Here is an 18,246-nt window from a genome sequence, read left to right on the forward strand (position 1 = left end):
CAGAGAGAGAGAGAGAGAGAGCAAAAGCGGGAAAAATAAAATGCGTGAAAAGAGAAAGAGAGATTAAGAGAGTTTGGAGAAAGAGGCGACGAGGTTGAAGAAGAAAAAAAAATTATTGTATCTATATTCGGAGGTGATCGATGATGTATTCGAGTCGTGATTATTATTATTATTATATATTATGATTATTGTGTATAGTTAAGGCGAAAATGGAATTTTAGACGAAATTATCGAACTCGAAGTATATAGGGAGAGCGAATAATAGTGAGAGTATAAGAGAGAGAGAGCGAGAGCGAGAGAGAGAGAACGGAAGAGAGAAATGCAAGCGAGATGAAAGAGAATTGCGAGAGAATGCGAGAGTTGCGAGGAGAGAAAAATTTTTTCTTCACGGTGATTGCACACTGTTTAACGCAAGCAAACAAACAAAAATAGAATTCTTGGATTTAACCACACGTTGGCACAGGCAAACCAAAAAAATGGATAAAGCAGAAACGTAAAAACGGTTTTACAAAAAATTGTCCCCCTCCCCTCGAGCAAAAAGCGACATTTGACAAAAGAGAAAAAAAAACGAAGAACAAAAGAGAATAGTCGAGATCATGGACAAAAAGTACTATCGAGAGTGAACAATTTTTTATGGAGAACTAAAACGACACCTCTTGGCCAAAAAAGAGAACAATTATGGAAAGGAACGAGAAAGAACGGAATGGTAGAGAGCACATATGCGACGATAAATTAGAAAAGTCGAAAAAAAATATAATATAATATACATCAGGACGCTAATATTTCGGAGACAATGAGCAAAATTATTCAGAGCAAATAGATATGATGAATCACGCGCATAGATTGACAACACAACAATAGCAGGCAATAGAGTTTGGGTTCGCTGGAATGATTTTCTTTTTCTTCCCGGTATACAATAGATCATTGCAATAGTGGAAAAACTTTTCGCGGAACATACGAGAGAAAAAAAACGCAATAAACGGAATAAACTGGAACGTAAAACAAAAAAAAATAAGATTTTTGAAAACGACTCAATTCCTTGGTCTCTGTTCGTACACGACCGACCACACAGTGGAGAAATAGCAAGTACTACACACATCACAATGCAAAAATTGTTAACAATATATCTATATATAAAGATATACATATATGTATGTATGTTACGCGCGCGCATACGTACATCCGGTGCAAAATAGCGAAATAATTCAGGAGAAGCCGTTGAAACCGATTAAAAAAGAAAGAAAGCAAATAAAATAGAAACGCGAACGCGTACGCGATGTGCTTCCTCGTTCGTGGCAATGCCGCCCGATCAAACTTCCATTTCCGACGAACGCCCCGCCCCTGCCCCCCCCCCCCCCCCCTAATCGTTAATACTTCCGAGGATACATCCTCAGGTTTTCATTCTCGATTTATCATAGAACCTCCCCCCACTCCCCCCAATGGTTACCACCAAATGCAAAATGAAACGTGATTCGAGACCATCGTGAAAGGGCGCATTGTCGCGTTCCAGGACGAGCAGAGGAGGAGAGGCGACATACAGAGGCAAAAGAGAACAAAAATTTTTTCAAGCATAAAATAGCAAAAAACTATGTTATATAAGAAGCTCAGGCAGAGGAATAGAATGAGGATAAGAACGGAAAAGAGAAAGAAAGGCAGAGAAAGAGAGAGAGAGAAAGAAAGAGAGAGAGAGAGAGAAATAGAGGGAGGAAGAGGCAGACGAGAGAGGGAAAATTTGAAGGGAAAAAAATTGTTCAAAACGTGTAGGAAGAAACGCGATATGAGAAATCGCGTGAAACGAAACAGTATACTTTCTTCCCCCGATCGCCGTTACAAAATTACTGGTTTCACACCCTCGCGATCGTGTTAGGCGACTGTTTGTCGATTTTCGACGCTCTCGACACCGTGAACCAAAACACCAAAAAAAAGAAAAAATTAATATAACGATTGCCCCTCGGTCGACGAACTATTTCGGGCATAATTCGTACAGAATAGAATATCCTACACACAAGCAAAATTCAACTGAACCCGGTCGCGGCACGTTGGATAATTGGCAGATCATATATATATATATATAAACACGGGTATGTTTCGGCAGTGGAAAAACTCGAGGAAAAATTTGATCATAGTATCGAAGCCGTCGACCAGAGGGGCACCACAATGTCCCGGAGCCTTCAGTTTCCAAACCGTAGCAGATCCATTTTCCTCAAAGAGTGTCCCCCCGTTTTACTGCTACACCCCCCACCACCACCACCACCGACCCAGAGAGATCCGACAACAACCCCGAACCAGTACCATTTCTTAATTTTCCGACAGTCCCCACCCACCACCCCGGTGCACAGCTCACAGGTATCATCCACGATGGCAGCCCGCCTTTCCCAACGTTTACCGAATCCAGGAAAGCCGTAACACCGCCATTTTTACCGTAAACGTCAACCGAGGAGAGCTCCCACGAACCTACCAATCCCTGAACCGCCCACACCCCACCATAAGAAAAAACGTCCCTCCAGTAGAAAACCCATCAACCAATGTGAGTGAATGTGTAACGTGTCAACGTAAAAGAGAGAAAACGTGTTTTTTTGAGAACAAAGGCACGAAAGCTGCAGCGGATTTTTTTTTTTCGATGAGGATGATAAGCGCTAACGAGAGATACGAGCAAAAAAGAACAATAGCGGGAGAACAACTTAAAGCGATAGCGATGATACGATCGAAGATCTCCGAGAAAAGCGAAGAAGCGTCGAGAGAAATAGAATAAATGGAACACCATAATTATATATTTACGACCCGGTGGAAGAAAAAAGAAATCGATCGATCGGAAGAGAGAGAGAGAGAGGGAGAGCGAGAGAGAGAGAGAAAGAGAGGGAGAGAGAGAGAGAGAGCGAGAACGTGAGAAAGTGAGAATGGTTAAAGAGAGAGAGAGAGAGAGATGGTTAAACGTTAAGAACACACACACACGTTCGTCGGACTGTGTAGGGACATTTTGCATCAATTGCGTAAACACGTGACAGAGGGAAATAGTGTGCGTGTGTGTGAGAGAAAGAAAATGAATTCAAAAAGAAAAAAAATGATGTCGAGAAACAAACAGAGAGAAAGGGAGAGAGAGAATGCGAGTGTGGTAGAGAGTGTGACAGCGAGAGATAGAGAGAGAGAGATAGAGAGAGAGAGAGAGAGAGAGCGAGATAGGTCAGAGGTGAGACTAAAAGGTGAAAAAAATGCGAAAAGAAAAGCGCGAGCGAGAAGAATAAGACGACGGAAGCTAAAAGAACAAAAAAAAGTAATATGAATTACAAAATGTACGAACGAACAATTGATACTGTCTTCGTTTTTTAGGGTCGTTTCTCCGTTCGACACGCTACTATTACGAAAAAAAAATATTGACGTTTGTCATTGGATTATTACCGACGACGATGAATTGTCATTATTAGTAAACGAAAAAAAACTATTGCTATTATTACGACGACGAATGATTATTATTATTATTATTATTATGATTATTAGTTATTATTATTAACATTTATTATTGACATTATTATCACGATTTATTATTGCGATGATGATTATTGCGATTATTACTATTATCTTTATTATTATTATTATTATTATTATTATTAATTATTATTAATATTATTATTACGTGGTACAATAAAAATTTAATAAGCATCTGATGTGTTCAAGTCTCGTGACTATTAACCACCTTTCTTATCCCCCCCCCCCCCCCCGCCCGCCATTCCTCTTCGGTCCACAGTTAGCGTTTATCGCTTCCTGCTTAACGGCACGCTGACCTCGCTTACGCACGAAAATAACGATAACTAACTTATTCGTGGCAACTATCGTGCAAGAAAATATCTGCTTATCGCCCCGGAGCTACACGTTATCGGTAACCCGTTGCAACACAGTCGACGGCCGAGTCTGTCGAGCACGAGACTCGCGGAGAGATTCGTTAATTCGTTGAAAACTTTTCTCCTGTTGCCAAACCCCGTCCATAAACATCGGCTGCACCATGCATATATCTTCGAACAGATCTAGGAAGCTGTACAGGAAGACATGGACCCGATAGAATAGTTACAGGAGTCAATTGGAAATAATAAAGAACAGATATTCTCTGAAATCACACTTCGATTTATTTAATTAGCAAGTATATTGCAAGCTTATTCTATAGCTTGCGCGTGTGCAATTTTATCAAGCCTTGGACAAAATTTTATATACACGATTTTCTCAACAAATACACTTTCTATTCACCAATTCGACGATCTAACCACTTGCCTAACATTTTATGCTTTGCAAAAATATAAAGGTGTCCAAATGGCCTACTGTTACGTCTAGCGATTTAAATGTTAAAAGACCCAATCCAATTAGAAAAGAAAAAGAACAAAACCTCCCCAGGGCCGCGACAAGTAGAATGATCGCGCACCATAGAAACTAATCACGGGGACCAAATCGATCACTATACTCTCCTCACTATTCCATCGGAATATCTGGCCCAGATAGAGGCTCCGTCCAAGAGCGAGCCGATTCCGTCGTTCCCGGTCGAGCTAGCAACAGATCACGTTTGCGTCACGATTTTCGACAGTGAATGCGAGCCTCTGTGAACCCTGGCAGCGGGGTCATCGTGCGAGGGACGGTATATTCGAAGAGCACCGGGACACATCGCGAGACAGTGCGCGGCGAACAGATCGCGAGAAACGACGATGTTCCGTTTCGGTGCGCGCGGCAGATCGGTTTGCCGGGAGTGTTTTGACAAATGTTTCGGGAATCTGACAGAGAGCGGCCGAGAATTCTCCGGACTAGCGATTAACGGGGCAACCAGCACGAAACGAGCCGCCTCGAGATGTTTGATCGATAGTTTCGACCGATTGAACGGCAACGACGCTCGCCGCTCGTCGTCGTCGACGAAAGCGGAACCGGCGCCGGAGCCCAGGAAGACCTGCTTGTACGATCTACACGTGGAGCACCGAGGTAACGTGCCCCACTATCTAACAATTAAAAAGAACGGTCGAAATAGTCGCGTCTTTTCCCCGGGAAACGACTATTTAACCCTCCAGCGTAATGGCTTTCCAAGTCGCAAGACAATTCGCGAGATCTAAATATTCAATGAAATATCGCTTGTACATCGAATTCGAAATTGTGACGAGTGTCTCGAAATTTTTCTAAACTTTTTCGAAGCCTAGAACCATGAAAAATTACGCGGTGAACGTCTATTATGCGTTAGCGAGGCCGAAGAGAGATCTCGCAGCCCTTGCGGTGGGATAATTACTTCGGAAAGTGGAACTTATTGTTAGCCGCGGTTGCATTCAACGAGCGCGAAACGAAACTTTGCTTTAGTTGCGAGGAATATTTTCAAAGTGCAAATTGCAGTCTTGATGCATTTAGCCTTCGTTCGCTGCTCGGATAGAAAGCTCGCTTATTTTCTGTTTTGGCTAGATTGTGAAATCTTGCGGTATTTCTGCGATTTTCTTCGCGACTTTGCAAAGAGGAGTTTCAACGCAAGATAAACGAAAGCTGGTTAAATCACTCTTCCTCAGGTAAAATAGTCAACTTTTCGGGATGGCTGCTGCCTGTACAATATCAAGAGGCGATAGCGGCGTCCCATCAGCACACGAGGACGTTCGCGTCAATGTTCGACGTGGGCCACATGATGCAGACCAGAGTCTCGGGGACCAGTGCCACTGATTTCCTCGAATCTTTGACCACCAGCGATCTGAAGAAGCTGAAGAAGGGTAACGCGGTGCTGACAGTGTTCACTAACGAGTACGGAGGCATTTTGGACGACCTGATCATCACCAAGGACGACGACGACAAGTACTTTGTGGTGTCCAATGCTGGCAGGAGGGACGAGGACTCGTATCTACTCTGCCAGAAGCAGGTACGACATAGTTTAATAAAACCATTATTTAACTCTTTGATGCATTATTTAATCCAGTAATAAAAGTGTCCTTAAAACATCGACCTTATAAAATAAACTTAAACCTTATAAAATAATTGCAGGAAGACTTCGAATCGCAAGGGAAATCGGTAAACCTAGAGTTCCTAGACCCTTTGGAGCAAGGTCTGTTGGCCCTGCAAGGTCCAACAGCGGCGACCGTTCTCCAACGATACGTGAACATCGATTTGAAAGAGCTAAAATTCATGAACAGCGTGGAAACCGAGTTATTTGGTAGCCAAGTCAGAATATCTCGTTGCGGATACACAGGGGAAGACGGATTCGAGATATCCATGCCAGCTAAGGTCTCGAACATCGTGGTTCAGAGAATCTTGGAAACGTCTGACACGAAGCTAGCTGGTCTGGGTGCTAGGGATACCTTGAGGTAACACGTGTGTCCTGGATAGATTACGGTGAAACGATCGCGTTATGAATTATGCAATTTTTCCAGGCTGGAAGCTGGTCTCTGCTTGTACAGTCACGATATCGACGAGGAAACTACCCCTGTCGAAGCTGGGCTAACTTGGCTAGTAGGTCGGTAGGAAGTACAATGGGTCGCGGATGACTCATTCCAAAGTTCAATTCTTAGCTCGATTTGCATTAATGAGGGGATACAAATGTTGGGGGTTAGCGATGTTGGATTTTAAGAAAATTAATAATTCTGATATTATTTCAGCTAAAAGGAGAAGGACAGAGATGAACTTCCCCGGTGCCCAGAAAATCATATCGCAGATCAAATCGGGGACCAACAAGAAAAGAATTGGTCTCATATTAGGGCAAGGGCCGCCGGCCAGGGAAAACGCGGCCATTTTGACACCGGAAGGAGAACGCGTCGGTAGAGTGACTTCCGGTAGCCCGAGTCCAACCCTTGGACGACACATAGCGATGGGATATGTGCCCCCGGATTTAGCTCATTCTGGGGGAGGAGTGTTAGTAGAAGTTAGGGGGAAAACTTACAAAGCTACCGTGACAAAGATGCCTTTTGTCAAGACAAACTATTACAACACGGCTAAATAGTACATTTACATCTGTGTATCGCGTGGAAAATTGTTGAGAACGGAGTACAAAATTCATCACTTACTTTTACAATACCTGTAAGAAAACTGCGCAATTGTATTTATATTACTTCCAAGATATGCTTCATGGCAATGTATAAATTTGTATATACATAACGTAACGTAGTATTTGCGTATAATAATTGGTAAAACTTTTTAATACCACTAGCAAAATTTATAATATTAAACTTGATCTTCTAAACCTAGAGTTAAAATTATTCTTCTAGCATTAAAAATATTTTTTTAATTTATAAAAATTTATTTCCTACTATATTGTGCTCATTATTAATATTTACTGTCCGTTAATAGAAAAAGAGCGTGAATTATATATTGCACGTGAACTATTAATATGATAATAATATATGTATAATATTTGTATGACAGCGGGAGCATTTAAATTCCGCGCCATATTTTGAAAGACTAAGGACAGCTACGTCATGACATGGTAAAAACCAAATTGTCGAAGTAACACATACATTTCGTGGTTGATTCAAGGAAGCCAAAACTTTAATAAAAGAAAGATTTAAACATTAAACTGTAACAAGACTTACCAGCAGCAGTAAATCAGATTTCACGGCTCCTGGTTGAAAATACGATGTAATTAATATTATGCGTGATATTTGATGTCCTCGGAAAACGCTGGCACATAAAACACATTTTACAATACAATTAGTTACAACTAACTAAATTTTCATCTACAAACTGAATTGCACACAATTAATTATTAGCTACGACTACTATTTAAGTATAAACACTTCCAATTATCACGATTATTTAAACAAAAATGAAGAGCACAACTTGAATATTCGAAAACTCGTAAAGGCACTGCGCCCCTTGCGGCAAATTATGGAACTACGCAAGGACCTCCGTACAGCGCCAATTAGCGTAGTGACAAAACGCTCAAACTGTTGGCCAAAATTACCGACAGACAGATGCTTGCAGTCAACACCAGATGTCACTAAAGGCAAAATTCTAGAATTTAATAGCTGCGCCGCTGGTAGTGGATCATGGAACTGCAAACAAGATGAAATCATAGATGGAGTATATGCGGCATAAGCCAGTAGAACCTGAACTGAGCTGAAGTAGTGTAGGCGTGAATCTGATGTAATATAATTGTATATTGTACAAAAATTATTTAACATTGAATAACAATGGGTAATTCTAGTCAAAAACAAGCTGAAGTACAAGCCACGGGAGCACAAAAATCCGATAAACCATTGAAACCTTGTTGTGCTTGTCCAGAAACAAAGAAAATCAGAGATGAATGGTATGAACATGATTGAAAACTTCAATTTTAATACTTTTATATATTAAAACTATGAAGTGCGGTCGTAGCAATAAGAACATAGTTTACAATAACTCTACTAACATATTCAGTATTATATGTTTCGACACAATTGATTGTTTACGTATTTGTCATTCTATAACCTTTAATTGTTTTTCTAACTAATTGTATATTTAATGATATTAAACATTGATTTTTTCAGCATTATTACGAAAGGCGAAGAGAATTGTCAGCATTTAATAGAGGCACATAAAGCATGCATGAGGACCCTGGGATTTAATATATAAGTATATGTAAATAGTAAAATTGTAATAAAAGCTAAAATATGTAAACTACTTTCTGTGATTAATTTAGTACTTATGAGAATGAAAAGTACTTTAAATATTTTCTCATTTAATAAAACCAGTATTTTACTTGTATAAAACCTATGGTTTACCTTATAATTTTTTTTAAACTGATACAAATGAGAAATTTTAATGTGAGAAGCTAATATGACTGTTGTAAATGAGGTATAAAATAATCAGTCATGCATTGGGAATTCTAACAAAGCATATATTTTAATTTGACATGTGGTTAATACGAAGTTTCTTTTTTTACACTTGCGCAACAATTCCACAGCTTGATTTGCCTGAACACTCCAAAATGATAAACATATTCTTAATCCGCATACATCAAAATCCAATACAGGCATTAATTATTTTATATCTTTGCTGTCAGTCGTAATTATTGCATCTGGTCCTACTGAGCAGAAAGACAAATTTTTCTTCAGATTAATGCATAAGTTATTAAAGCTATGAAATCATAATATAACATTTTCATAATGAAGAACTTCAAACTTTTCGATGGTCTCAAATATCTTTAACTATAATAAATAGATCTTATATAATATACAATATATATCAGTACAATTTATCAGATATAATAAATATAATAATGATAATAATAATAATCATTTACTCAATTACAACTCTTTCAAATTCATAAGTAACAAGTAAATGGACTGTAGTTACTTCCTTTCTTCGGTCACAGCATTGCATTAAACTTACAAGCTAATATACGGGTAGCCTTAAATTAATTGAATAATTAAATAGAATATGTATAATTAGTATGAAAGTAGTTGTACTTTATGTATGAGTGAGTGAAATGTAATAGTAACGAAGACTGTGCAAATATGTGTTTATGTATATATAGATAAACATATATTCAATATATAGAAATACATTGTCCATTCTTGTAGACACCCCAGAAATATGTAAAAGCAACGGTTAACGAAAATATATATCAGAGAATAATTTTTTTTTTGCTTGTAATAATATATAAAAGTCTCATCGTAGTGCGCGTCTTATTTTTGTTACTGGTATTCCCGTTTTATTGACTAAAAATTGACAACATTTTGACAACAAAGTTTATTAAAAATGTAGAGTACAGGTGAGAGAAGATAAGCGCGGACAATGTTGCTTTCTGCAATGTATCGACATTATGGAGTGCCTTCAAAAATATTTATAATCGGTGATTGATTAGCGTAAAATCGATAACAGCATCACAGCTACGAAAGAGTCTTGATTCCCAAGCTCTGCCATGGCTTTTTTCGCTGGTGCAACCGACTGGCATAGGACGATTGGTCGACTAAAACTTAGCACAGCCCGTTCGGTGCGACGAAAATTGAGCAGAACATTGTGGACAAGAAATGGCGATCGAATTAACTTTATCCGTTAGATACTCCGTCACTGAAACTTTCTTTTCTTTTTCTCAAGCACACATCGTAATATAGTATTTCCAGAGCTGAGCATGGACTTGAAAAGAAAAAGAAGATCAATACGCGCGACATTTAGACACACTTGTTTCTTTAGAAATTACAACTTTTGCGGCTTCGTTTTGTTTTTCCTCTGGTTCACAATTGAATTATTCAGCTCCAAAACTCTGAACCGCGACGCAGGCTTAGATTATACACAATTCGTGGAGCCAGTCGATTTCTGACGGCTAAGAGATGCAAGAATATATTGTTTAAATAATATTTTTGCAACTACTACGGTGGAGCAAATTCTCTTAATGATAAAACCTAGAACATTGCGGTCACGTAACTTTAAGGATACTGGACAAAATTGGTTTGAGGCAGTCTATCATCTTTCCACAAAATTGAACTCCTTTTTGGGTCAGCAAATCTCACCTATCTTGGGGCACGCGGATCAAACATAATACTTTGCTTTGCTGAAAAACGTCAAAACATTCTGCTTTTATTATACGATCGGTTTCACGAGTGGTTAATATGTAGAAAGAACGTGGTAAATTTTCCTCACTTGGTACTCTAATTCGGTTTCCATGATACCGGTCACTGCAACGACCTGATACTGCCTCGCTTTCATCGCGGCAATCGATTTTCGAACCAATCGCATTGCACCTAGTGCGCTACTTGTACTATTAAATTGTGCCATTTGTGCTGGACTATGGCTTGGATCGAGTACTAACATGGTTATTGAACCATCTCTTAATTGTTCTACTCCTATTATTGTTCTACTATGCCCTGGAAATAGAGAGTCAATTTTAGAATGAATGCAATAGAATTATTCTACTATATTAATGAATATTTACCTGAATGTTGTAGGTAAAGAGGTGGTTTGAAATCATCACACCGCTGGAAATATTGTAAGACCCAATGAAACATTTCTGGATGCCCACCATCAGCATTGGTTGGTCTATAAAAATCTACCATCTGACACCTGTTCATTGTAGCCCATTATTAGGTAATAAATATACCCTAAGAACGAACAGTAGAAATTCGAATACATACTTTATTCTCAAGCTAGATAACAATATAACTACTTCCGTGGGACCAATCCATTTCCTAGTGTTAACCAATTTGCCGCCTAGTTGTTCCGCTCCTTGAGTATCAAAACCTTGAGCCCAAGCAAATTCAATCATTCTTTGAAGTCTGGAGATAGACGGTATAGAACTTCGGAGCGGATTTTTAGTGGAACTACCGCTACCCGGTCCAGAACTCCATGCTTTATAAACTAACTCATTATACCCTGTATGTTGTAAAAGCGACGAAATTAACATTTGTAAATTTCTATATCCGCATCCCCAGCCCTTGTCTCCGTAAGTAGTGGCGTAATGATCTACAGTGGAACACATCCAGGTGCTCAACACGTTGCTACATGCTTGACTCACGGCTCGTATCTTTGAGACGAGTCCTATGGAATATTGGAACAATATTAGTATAATAAAGTGAGTATAGACATTTATAAAACATTTTGATACGAGGAAATAATAATTTTGAGTGAAATTAATATTACCACGTGTGCAGGAGCTGCCGTCGTCAATGCCACTACTTTCGGCTACTCTAAGTTCACTCTGTCTCTCATAATAATCAGCAATCGTCATTTCACCCGAATACACAGCCCGCTGCATATTAGTAACACTCTGTTCCCTAAAATTGCCCTGATTGTCCATTCCATACTGTGCTCTCAGCATTTCAAATTCTCGTTGTTCTCGCAATTTTCTAACTTCCTTCTCACGCCTTTCCATGTCCTTTGCCAACAGTCTGTCAGTGGACAAGTCTGGAGTTATTGGAGATGGAGTACCTTTTTTGCTAAAATGCTCTTCAATGTGCACAGTCAGCTCATCATTGCTTTTAAATGATGTACTAAAACAAACGGGACAGGCTGGAGTATCACTGCCAACAGTTGCCAAGTCTGACTGTGAAGCTGCACCATTTGCTGGGCTGTATAAAGAAGGTATACTTTAGAATACAATTCTGTGTTGGTGGCTAGTACAGATGTTTAGATTTAGGTATACCTCAAAATATCTTTGTGCTCTATGTTCACATGTAGCTCAAGATCAGAAGAGTTGGGGAACGAAGTGATACACAGAGGGCAGTTGAAAACACCATCTCGAGATGGTGGAGATTCAGGTGGAAAGGACGGTGATGTGAGATCAAAATGTTGCCGATTGATATGCTCTTCTAGCCTTAATGGACTGTCAGAACTGTATGGGCACATAGGACACTCTTGAACTGGAAGTTTTGGTGTAGCATGGGAACGCAGCTGCAAATTTAGGCCTGAACGTAGTGGAGAACCATGACCAGCTGCACCTTCTACCACTGGAATAAAATCTGTGGTCATTTTACATCCCTTTGGTATAAAGATATATAACATTATTATTTAACTTTTTGGTACCATTATTCACATTCCCGGTGTTGTTATTGTTATTATTATTATTCACATTAGAACTAGAATGATGTGGTTCTGACTTTGATGGTTCTGGTTGTGGTTTAACACGTAGACTGGATGAACTGCCCCAGCCATTTTGTAAAAGAGGTGGACGTAGAGACATGGATGGTGACGGGCCACGACACTCATCGTGCCTGTGATCATCCACTAATGAATCATCATCGATGAATGCCATCATGTCATTTTCTGGGGTGCTGCAACAATAAGTAAATATTATTAACCATATACATTTAAAACATTTGATACGTGTATACAGATGATTGTGGAAAACATCACTCTTCATCAAGGTCACTTAAATTTAAAGAATCATCTTCTACTTGTTCTTCTGGAGTGATTAACATTTGTCTAGTTTCTGTTTATCTACAATTATGTACTTTCAATCAGATTATGATAGTTACACACATGAAAAGTTTTATTCTTCTCATTGATTATTTAATAATTGGAGTTAATTTCTCCTTAACATGATAGTAGTAGTAAATGCTTAGTGAAATAAACTTTAAATTGATTGGAGTTTTAAAATAAAAACATTGAGAGATTGAACATAAATTAAAATGAAAATGTACTATCTCATACTGCAATTACGATTAATTTCTATACACTTAAATGCAACACATTTATTCCAATAAAAATATTCTCATCTACTAAGGATTTTCAGTCAGAAATAACAACATCCCCATAAGGTACAAATATAGCGACATCTAAGACATCTTTGCCGCCATTTTCCAGGTGGTCATTACGATTTAAATTGCTGATTACGACGCCGACATAACATCAGAATATAACTCGCTCAAACAGCTATCAGATTCGGCTATACCTCGGTGTTAAGTAGTCCAAATGAGCACTGTTAACATGCACCAACATTTCCGTGGACGATATTTCGCCGAGGTCGCAAAACGGGCAATTTGCGGCCCCTTGAAGATGATAAAACACCATGTGTGACCTCATCTCCTCGTCGTTGAAGCCCTCGAGGCCGCAGATCTCGCACGTGTAATTCATTTCAGGTGGTTTGCTGGCCGCCATTTTCCTCGCGTGCAATCAACACTCGGCCTATCTATAATGAGAACGGAAATGCACATTATTAGATTTGCACATGCACCGGAACGCGATAATCCAATCAAGACGAGACCGTGCCTCACGGGGGATGAAAGCCACCCCAACACTGGTGAATCAATTAGAAATGAATGTTTCGAATCGACATGGCCAACGGCATCACAGTCCACAAGAGGAACGATGCCCGATCACTCGCGTGCAGTTTGCACCCTTCGGAGGAGCGCGACGGGGAGGCCAGCTGACCAAAACGAGGCGACTCGCACGGGTGCATTGGGAACGCACCGCCGTGTATTTTGTCCGAAGAATCGATAATTGAATTCAGGGTCGCGTGCAGGCGTCCACGATTGCCACCCGTTAGGGGTTCTCGCGTGCGATTCACGAGAACGTATCAACAGAGCAGCAAGAGGAACGCGACACGGATCGTTTCCGGATGCATCGTACCAAGAGCGACATCGGCAATGTCACGAGCGAACGCAACGCGCGACCCTCTCACCTTCTCAGACTGGCCGTGCTGCGATCGCGAGACAATCAATGCGTTCCCGACGACGCGGATCTCATTATTATTTTTCCTCCGACGGGGAGCTTCGATCGGGAGGTACCGCGACGACGATGGCGACGTCGACGACGAGCACGGCACCACCGAAACCAGGGGCGGCAGCAGCGTTATGCAGCCGCGTGTGCACTCTTGTTCGCGTCCCCGTCGACGAGGAGGTCGCGTGCCTTCTCACTCCGTAGCCCTCGGGGAAACTAGGCCATGCAGCGGACTCGTAAGAGGAACCGAGTGCACACACGTCGAGTTGCTGGGTTGGGTTGACCCATTTAGAAAAGCCGTGCACTCTCTCGACGCTCGCGTTTTCTCTCTCGAGCCGTCTCTCACCGAGGCATGGACTCAGTCGGCATACCCTGCCACTCACCGGATTATTATATCAAATTCTCTCCGGCTCTTCGCAAAGGCCACCTTCCGGGGCCAGAAGTACCCGTGTTTTCGGCGACACTATGTTCCCTAGCCAAAAGACACGGCAAGGCGTCCGTGCAGGCCCGGCTGCCTAACACGGCGCCTCGTTTGCCTCCATATGGACAGCGCCGATCCACCTCAACACTTTCGCGGAAAGAGTTTTCCGTTCCGCCACCCCACTGTGTCGACCCGCCACCACTCGTCTACACGGCTGTTAGGAGGGTTGCGCGAACACGGCGGACCATGCCGAAGGCGCTACCGTCGCCCCCACAATCTTTCGAACCGTCTGAGCTGGACAAAACCCAAATTCTTTCGTAAATCGTACAAAATCCAACAATCGTCGTACACTTCTTTTTACGCAACTTCTCGTTTTAAGCTACAATTCTATCTTGCAGCTTATCGATTTCTTAACACTTCATAGCCTTTTTAATACTGGAACTACCGGACGGTTTCTGAATTTTTCTTTTACTGCCTACATTTTCAAAATGTTTCCACGTAACATTTACTTTACTAACTTCTTTCGGCTCAGTAGTTTTAGTATTAATTGTATTCTTTATATGTAGACTGCCAATTTTATACACTAATCAAAAAATTACTATTCTGAACGCCGTTTTATGAAACTTAACACTAAATCTATCATGCTAGTTAAAATTACCAATCTTATGTTCCGATCAATTAGCATGTAGTATTCGAAATATCGTGCATCATTTGCAACTCTCTGCACCCGACCTGGAACTTGGAACTTTTTGTCCGCCGGTTTTCCGTTTGACTTCACCTGCGACCCTTTGTCACGAACGATTGACGCCGGAAGGGTGACGGTGGCTTATAACGCGAATCTTTTACGGGACTCTTGACCCCAGACGGTTTCATGAAACTCTACCCTTTCTGTTGTCCGAAGAAAAAGTCCGGCGCGGACTTGATTAGATCTGTAGACGGGAATCTCGGCGTGCTAGGCGAAGCGAATTTTCAACGGAGAACAAATGCCGCATATATCAGCCTGGGATGACAATGCGCTCAATGGAGGCACCTTTAGAGCGCAGGCTCGTGATATTTGAATCTTATTTATGAGTGTCGGCGCGAGTTTCCGGGTTACCGAGGCCGCCTTTTCTGGCGTTTACGCGTTGCTAACAGGCCGACCATATAAACACCGTCCGCGAGGGGTAGCCAGGCACCGTGGCGACCGACTAAAACGCGATTGAAGCTATCGGGAATCTCGTACGGCGTTGGCCGAAGCCTGTGATTAAGGAAATTCGCTTTAATCGCCGTGGAACGCGCGAGGACCGTCATCATTTTCACCGGGTATCGCCGATCGTCTTTGTCACGCGCTGACCTTTCTAAGCGGAACGTTTTCTCTCGCCGCGCACATCGGTCTCGAACGTTGGCCAAACACTTAAACGAACAAAAACAAAAGCTAACAATCGGTTCTGGACCAGCGCGCGAAGCCGCGCGGCGTCTTCGTGGAAAATCCGTCTCTAACGTCTAATTTTTCAAGGCGCGTTTATCGCCGCCTCGTTGCGTCCCAATTTCGCTCATTGCGTTCCCATTGTCCTCGTACAAAAGCAGTTTTCCATAATGACAAGTCGGCGAGCACGAGCGGCATCGACTGCATTATCCAAATTGCAGAACGTGGAGAGCATCGATGCGGGCTAATCTGTTCTCGTTGCGGTGACCGTGTGTGAGTCACTCCTCATCGATTGGCCCGATATGCCCCGCTTCCGGCAGAACGAATTCGCAAGGATTTTCTTCGTTACAGCGGAACGCTTTAACAAAAACTAAACCACTCCGGCAAGCGGCGTTAGAAGAAATTCTCGTTCCCGTGGAGATTACTTTGATTTTTTTTATTCATGGTATCCCGAGTAGGTGTCGATCTTTAATCTCGGTCGATAAAATCTTACAACGTCCTGTCTGCGCTCGGTTCAGGCACTGGTCACCCATGCAAAACCACATTGAAACGATACGGAACAAAATTCTTAAAACTCGGCATAATCTTTTCAACATGTCGGACAATTTTACAATAACATGAAATGTTAGAAACACAAGCCGAGATTAAGACTGTTAAAGCAGCGACTGCGCTCATTAAAATGAGTCTACGGTTGGCGATTTCGTAGATGCCTCGCGGTTTTACGATGGAGGAAAACGATTGAAACAAAAGATTAATTCACGGGTGTGAAAGTAGAGACTCCACTTTTTCAAATGAGCACAAGCAGAATGCCGTGAGAAACTTATACGTAGAGTCGCAGGAGTTCAAAGATCGACAAGTCGGTTGACGATTTCACCGGTGAATTTTGTTATAGCGTTCGCTCGGTGCCGCGAGTCCCAGAAAAATTGGAAACTACGGTGCACATAGTCTTCGCGAGCAGGGTGGAATGTAACGGGGAAGGCGGAGGCGGACATTGCGAATGCAGATCGCGGTTGACAAAGGACATTCCGCTGGCACGATGCAGTCGCGCGACAAATTTACGCGAGAAACTCGATTTCCCGCGCTGCATGCGCTATGGAGGCTGTCTACGAGCCTGGCTCTCGATTTTTGCCGCTGTTCGACGCCGGTTCATTGACATGCAGCCGACGATTGACGGAGGATGCGACGTTCACAGAACTATTTGGTCTTTCCCCTTGCTCGCGCTGGCCCTCCTCCTCCTCCTCTGTCCGCTTCGCTCGGAGGGTGCGTGAGGCAAATACGTGAACCGTACATGCATAGAAAGTAAATCGCCATCGAATTTATATTAACGACGTCCACTCGTTGCTCTAACACAATATAAATCCTCTAAACTTCGAATGGAGTCGCAGATACGAATCCGGTCGATCTGGAAAACCCAGAGACATTATCCTGCGACTAGAATATTTAAATGCAATACCGTAATTACTTTCCTAAGGACAATTTACTGGAGTATGATTTATTTCTACTCTTCTTCGGTCTTCGGTTCTTGTGGAGTCGAGCATCGGTGAAAATCAGAGTTTCTATTGTTGGAATTTTGATCGCCAGATGCAGACAACGCTGATCGCTTAAACGGTGCCCTCCTCCGGATAATTAATAACCATTGTGACTACTTAAGTGAGTTAAGCCGGGTCGAGCGAAGTCCGCGCGGCGAAGCCTGCGACAAGAGCTGGTCGCGTTGAAAATCATTCCGGTGCTTCGCCAGATCTCTGGACATAGCGGAACAGCTATCTAAACAGAAAAAGTTCGTGTAATCGCGTGACTGGAGGGTAAATAGGTATGTATGGTTTATTGCACGTTAATCGCGCGTGAAACGCGGACGATAGTTCAGCCGCGGTGACGATCGAGCATCGCCCAGAGGTAATTCGAGTTCAACGTGGCCGTACAATGTTCCCGTGTACCTCGACGAATGTCTTTGTTAATGTCAAAGGTTCGCTCGAGCTCGTAGGCATCACGGGATCGCGCCATCAACCGTTCATTTTGCAAATTAGTCGTGCGAGCACTGCGTGTTACATTAATAATGGTCTTTATGGTGTGCACGAAGATAGATAGATAGAGAAGGATACAGAGACCAAGAAAGGGAGAGAGAGAGAGACTACGATGCTGCTGCAGCCCGAACCGGTACACATTTGCAGGAAACTTTGAACGTATTTATCGACGTTCAACTGGAAACTGGTTCCTCCATCGCGGCCATTTCCCCCGCCTCCGTAATGAATTTTCACGTGGAGCTTTTACGCTTTTCGCCGCCAATACCAATCGAAATAATAATTGCACAACGGCAAGCATCGTGCAATTATCGACGATGAAATTGTTATCGGAG

The 18,246-nt window shown here is 41.9% G+C and overlaps 3 protein-coding genes across 9 annotated transcripts; 2 read left to right on the forward strand and 1 right to left on the reverse strand.

The window, feature by feature from the left end:
* Positions 1-4,651: 4,651 nt before the first annotated feature.
* LOC144468749 (aminomethyltransferase, mitochondrial) lies at positions 4,652-7,242 on the forward strand. The gene is made up of 5 exons (XM_078178440.1): positions 4,652-4,953; positions 5,520-5,860; positions 5,983-6,302; positions 6,369-6,451; positions 6,594-7,242. Exons 1-5 carry the CDS (start codon positions 4,686-4,688, stop codon positions 6,932-6,934), a joined length of 1,353 nt encoding a protein of 450 aa, XP_078034566.1. The 5' UTR covers positions 4,652-4,685; the 3' UTR covers positions 6,935-7,242.
* Positions 7,243-8,037: 795 nt separating this feature from the next.
* Cox17 (Cytochrome c oxidase copper chaperone COX17) lies at positions 8,038-8,729 on the forward strand. Its single transcript, XM_078178897.1, has 2 exons — positions 8,038-8,239; positions 8,460-8,729. Exons 1-2 carry the CDS (start codon positions 8,124-8,126, stop codon positions 8,542-8,544), a joined length of 201 nt encoding a protein of 66 aa, XP_078035023.1. The 5' UTR covers positions 8,038-8,123; the 3' UTR covers positions 8,545-8,729.
* Positions 8,730-8,788: 59 nt separating this feature from the next.
* LOC144469031 (zinc finger-containing ubiquitin peptidase 1) lies at positions 8,789-15,409 on the reverse strand. Of its 7 annotated transcripts, none has more exons than XM_078178893.1 (10): positions 15,147-15,409; positions 14,030-14,782; positions 13,301-13,537; positions 12,433-12,680; positions 12,053-12,356; positions 11,551-11,978; positions 11,046-11,448; positions 10,847-10,974; positions 10,555-10,778; positions 8,789-10,465 (listed from the first exon to the last, which is right to left on the reverse strand). In XM_078178893.1, the coding sequence occupies exons 3-10, from the start codon at positions 13,504-13,506 to the stop codon at positions 10,421-10,423; spliced, it is 1,986 nt and encodes a 661-aa protein (XP_078035019.1). In that variant the 5' UTR covers positions 13,507-13,537; positions 14,030-14,782; positions 15,147-15,409; the 3' UTR covers positions 8,789-10,420. The 7 variants fall into 7 exon arrangements, with proteins under 7 accessions (XP_078035019.1, XP_078035017.1, XP_078035018.1 ...); XM_078178891.1 differs by having other exon boundaries at positions 14,451-14,782; positions 15,147-15,408; XM_078178892.1 differs by lacking the exon at positions 15,147-15,409 and having other exon boundaries at positions 14,451-14,967.
* Between the last annotated feature and the right edge of the window lie 2,837 nt (positions 15,410-18,246).

Source organism: Augochlora pura, chromosome 4 (assembly GCF_028453695.1).
Source record: "Augochlora pura isolate Apur16 chromosome 4, APUR_v2.2.1, whole genome shotgun sequence".
NCBI lineage: Eukaryota > Metazoa > Arthropoda > Insecta > Hymenoptera > Halictidae > Augochlora > Augochlora pura.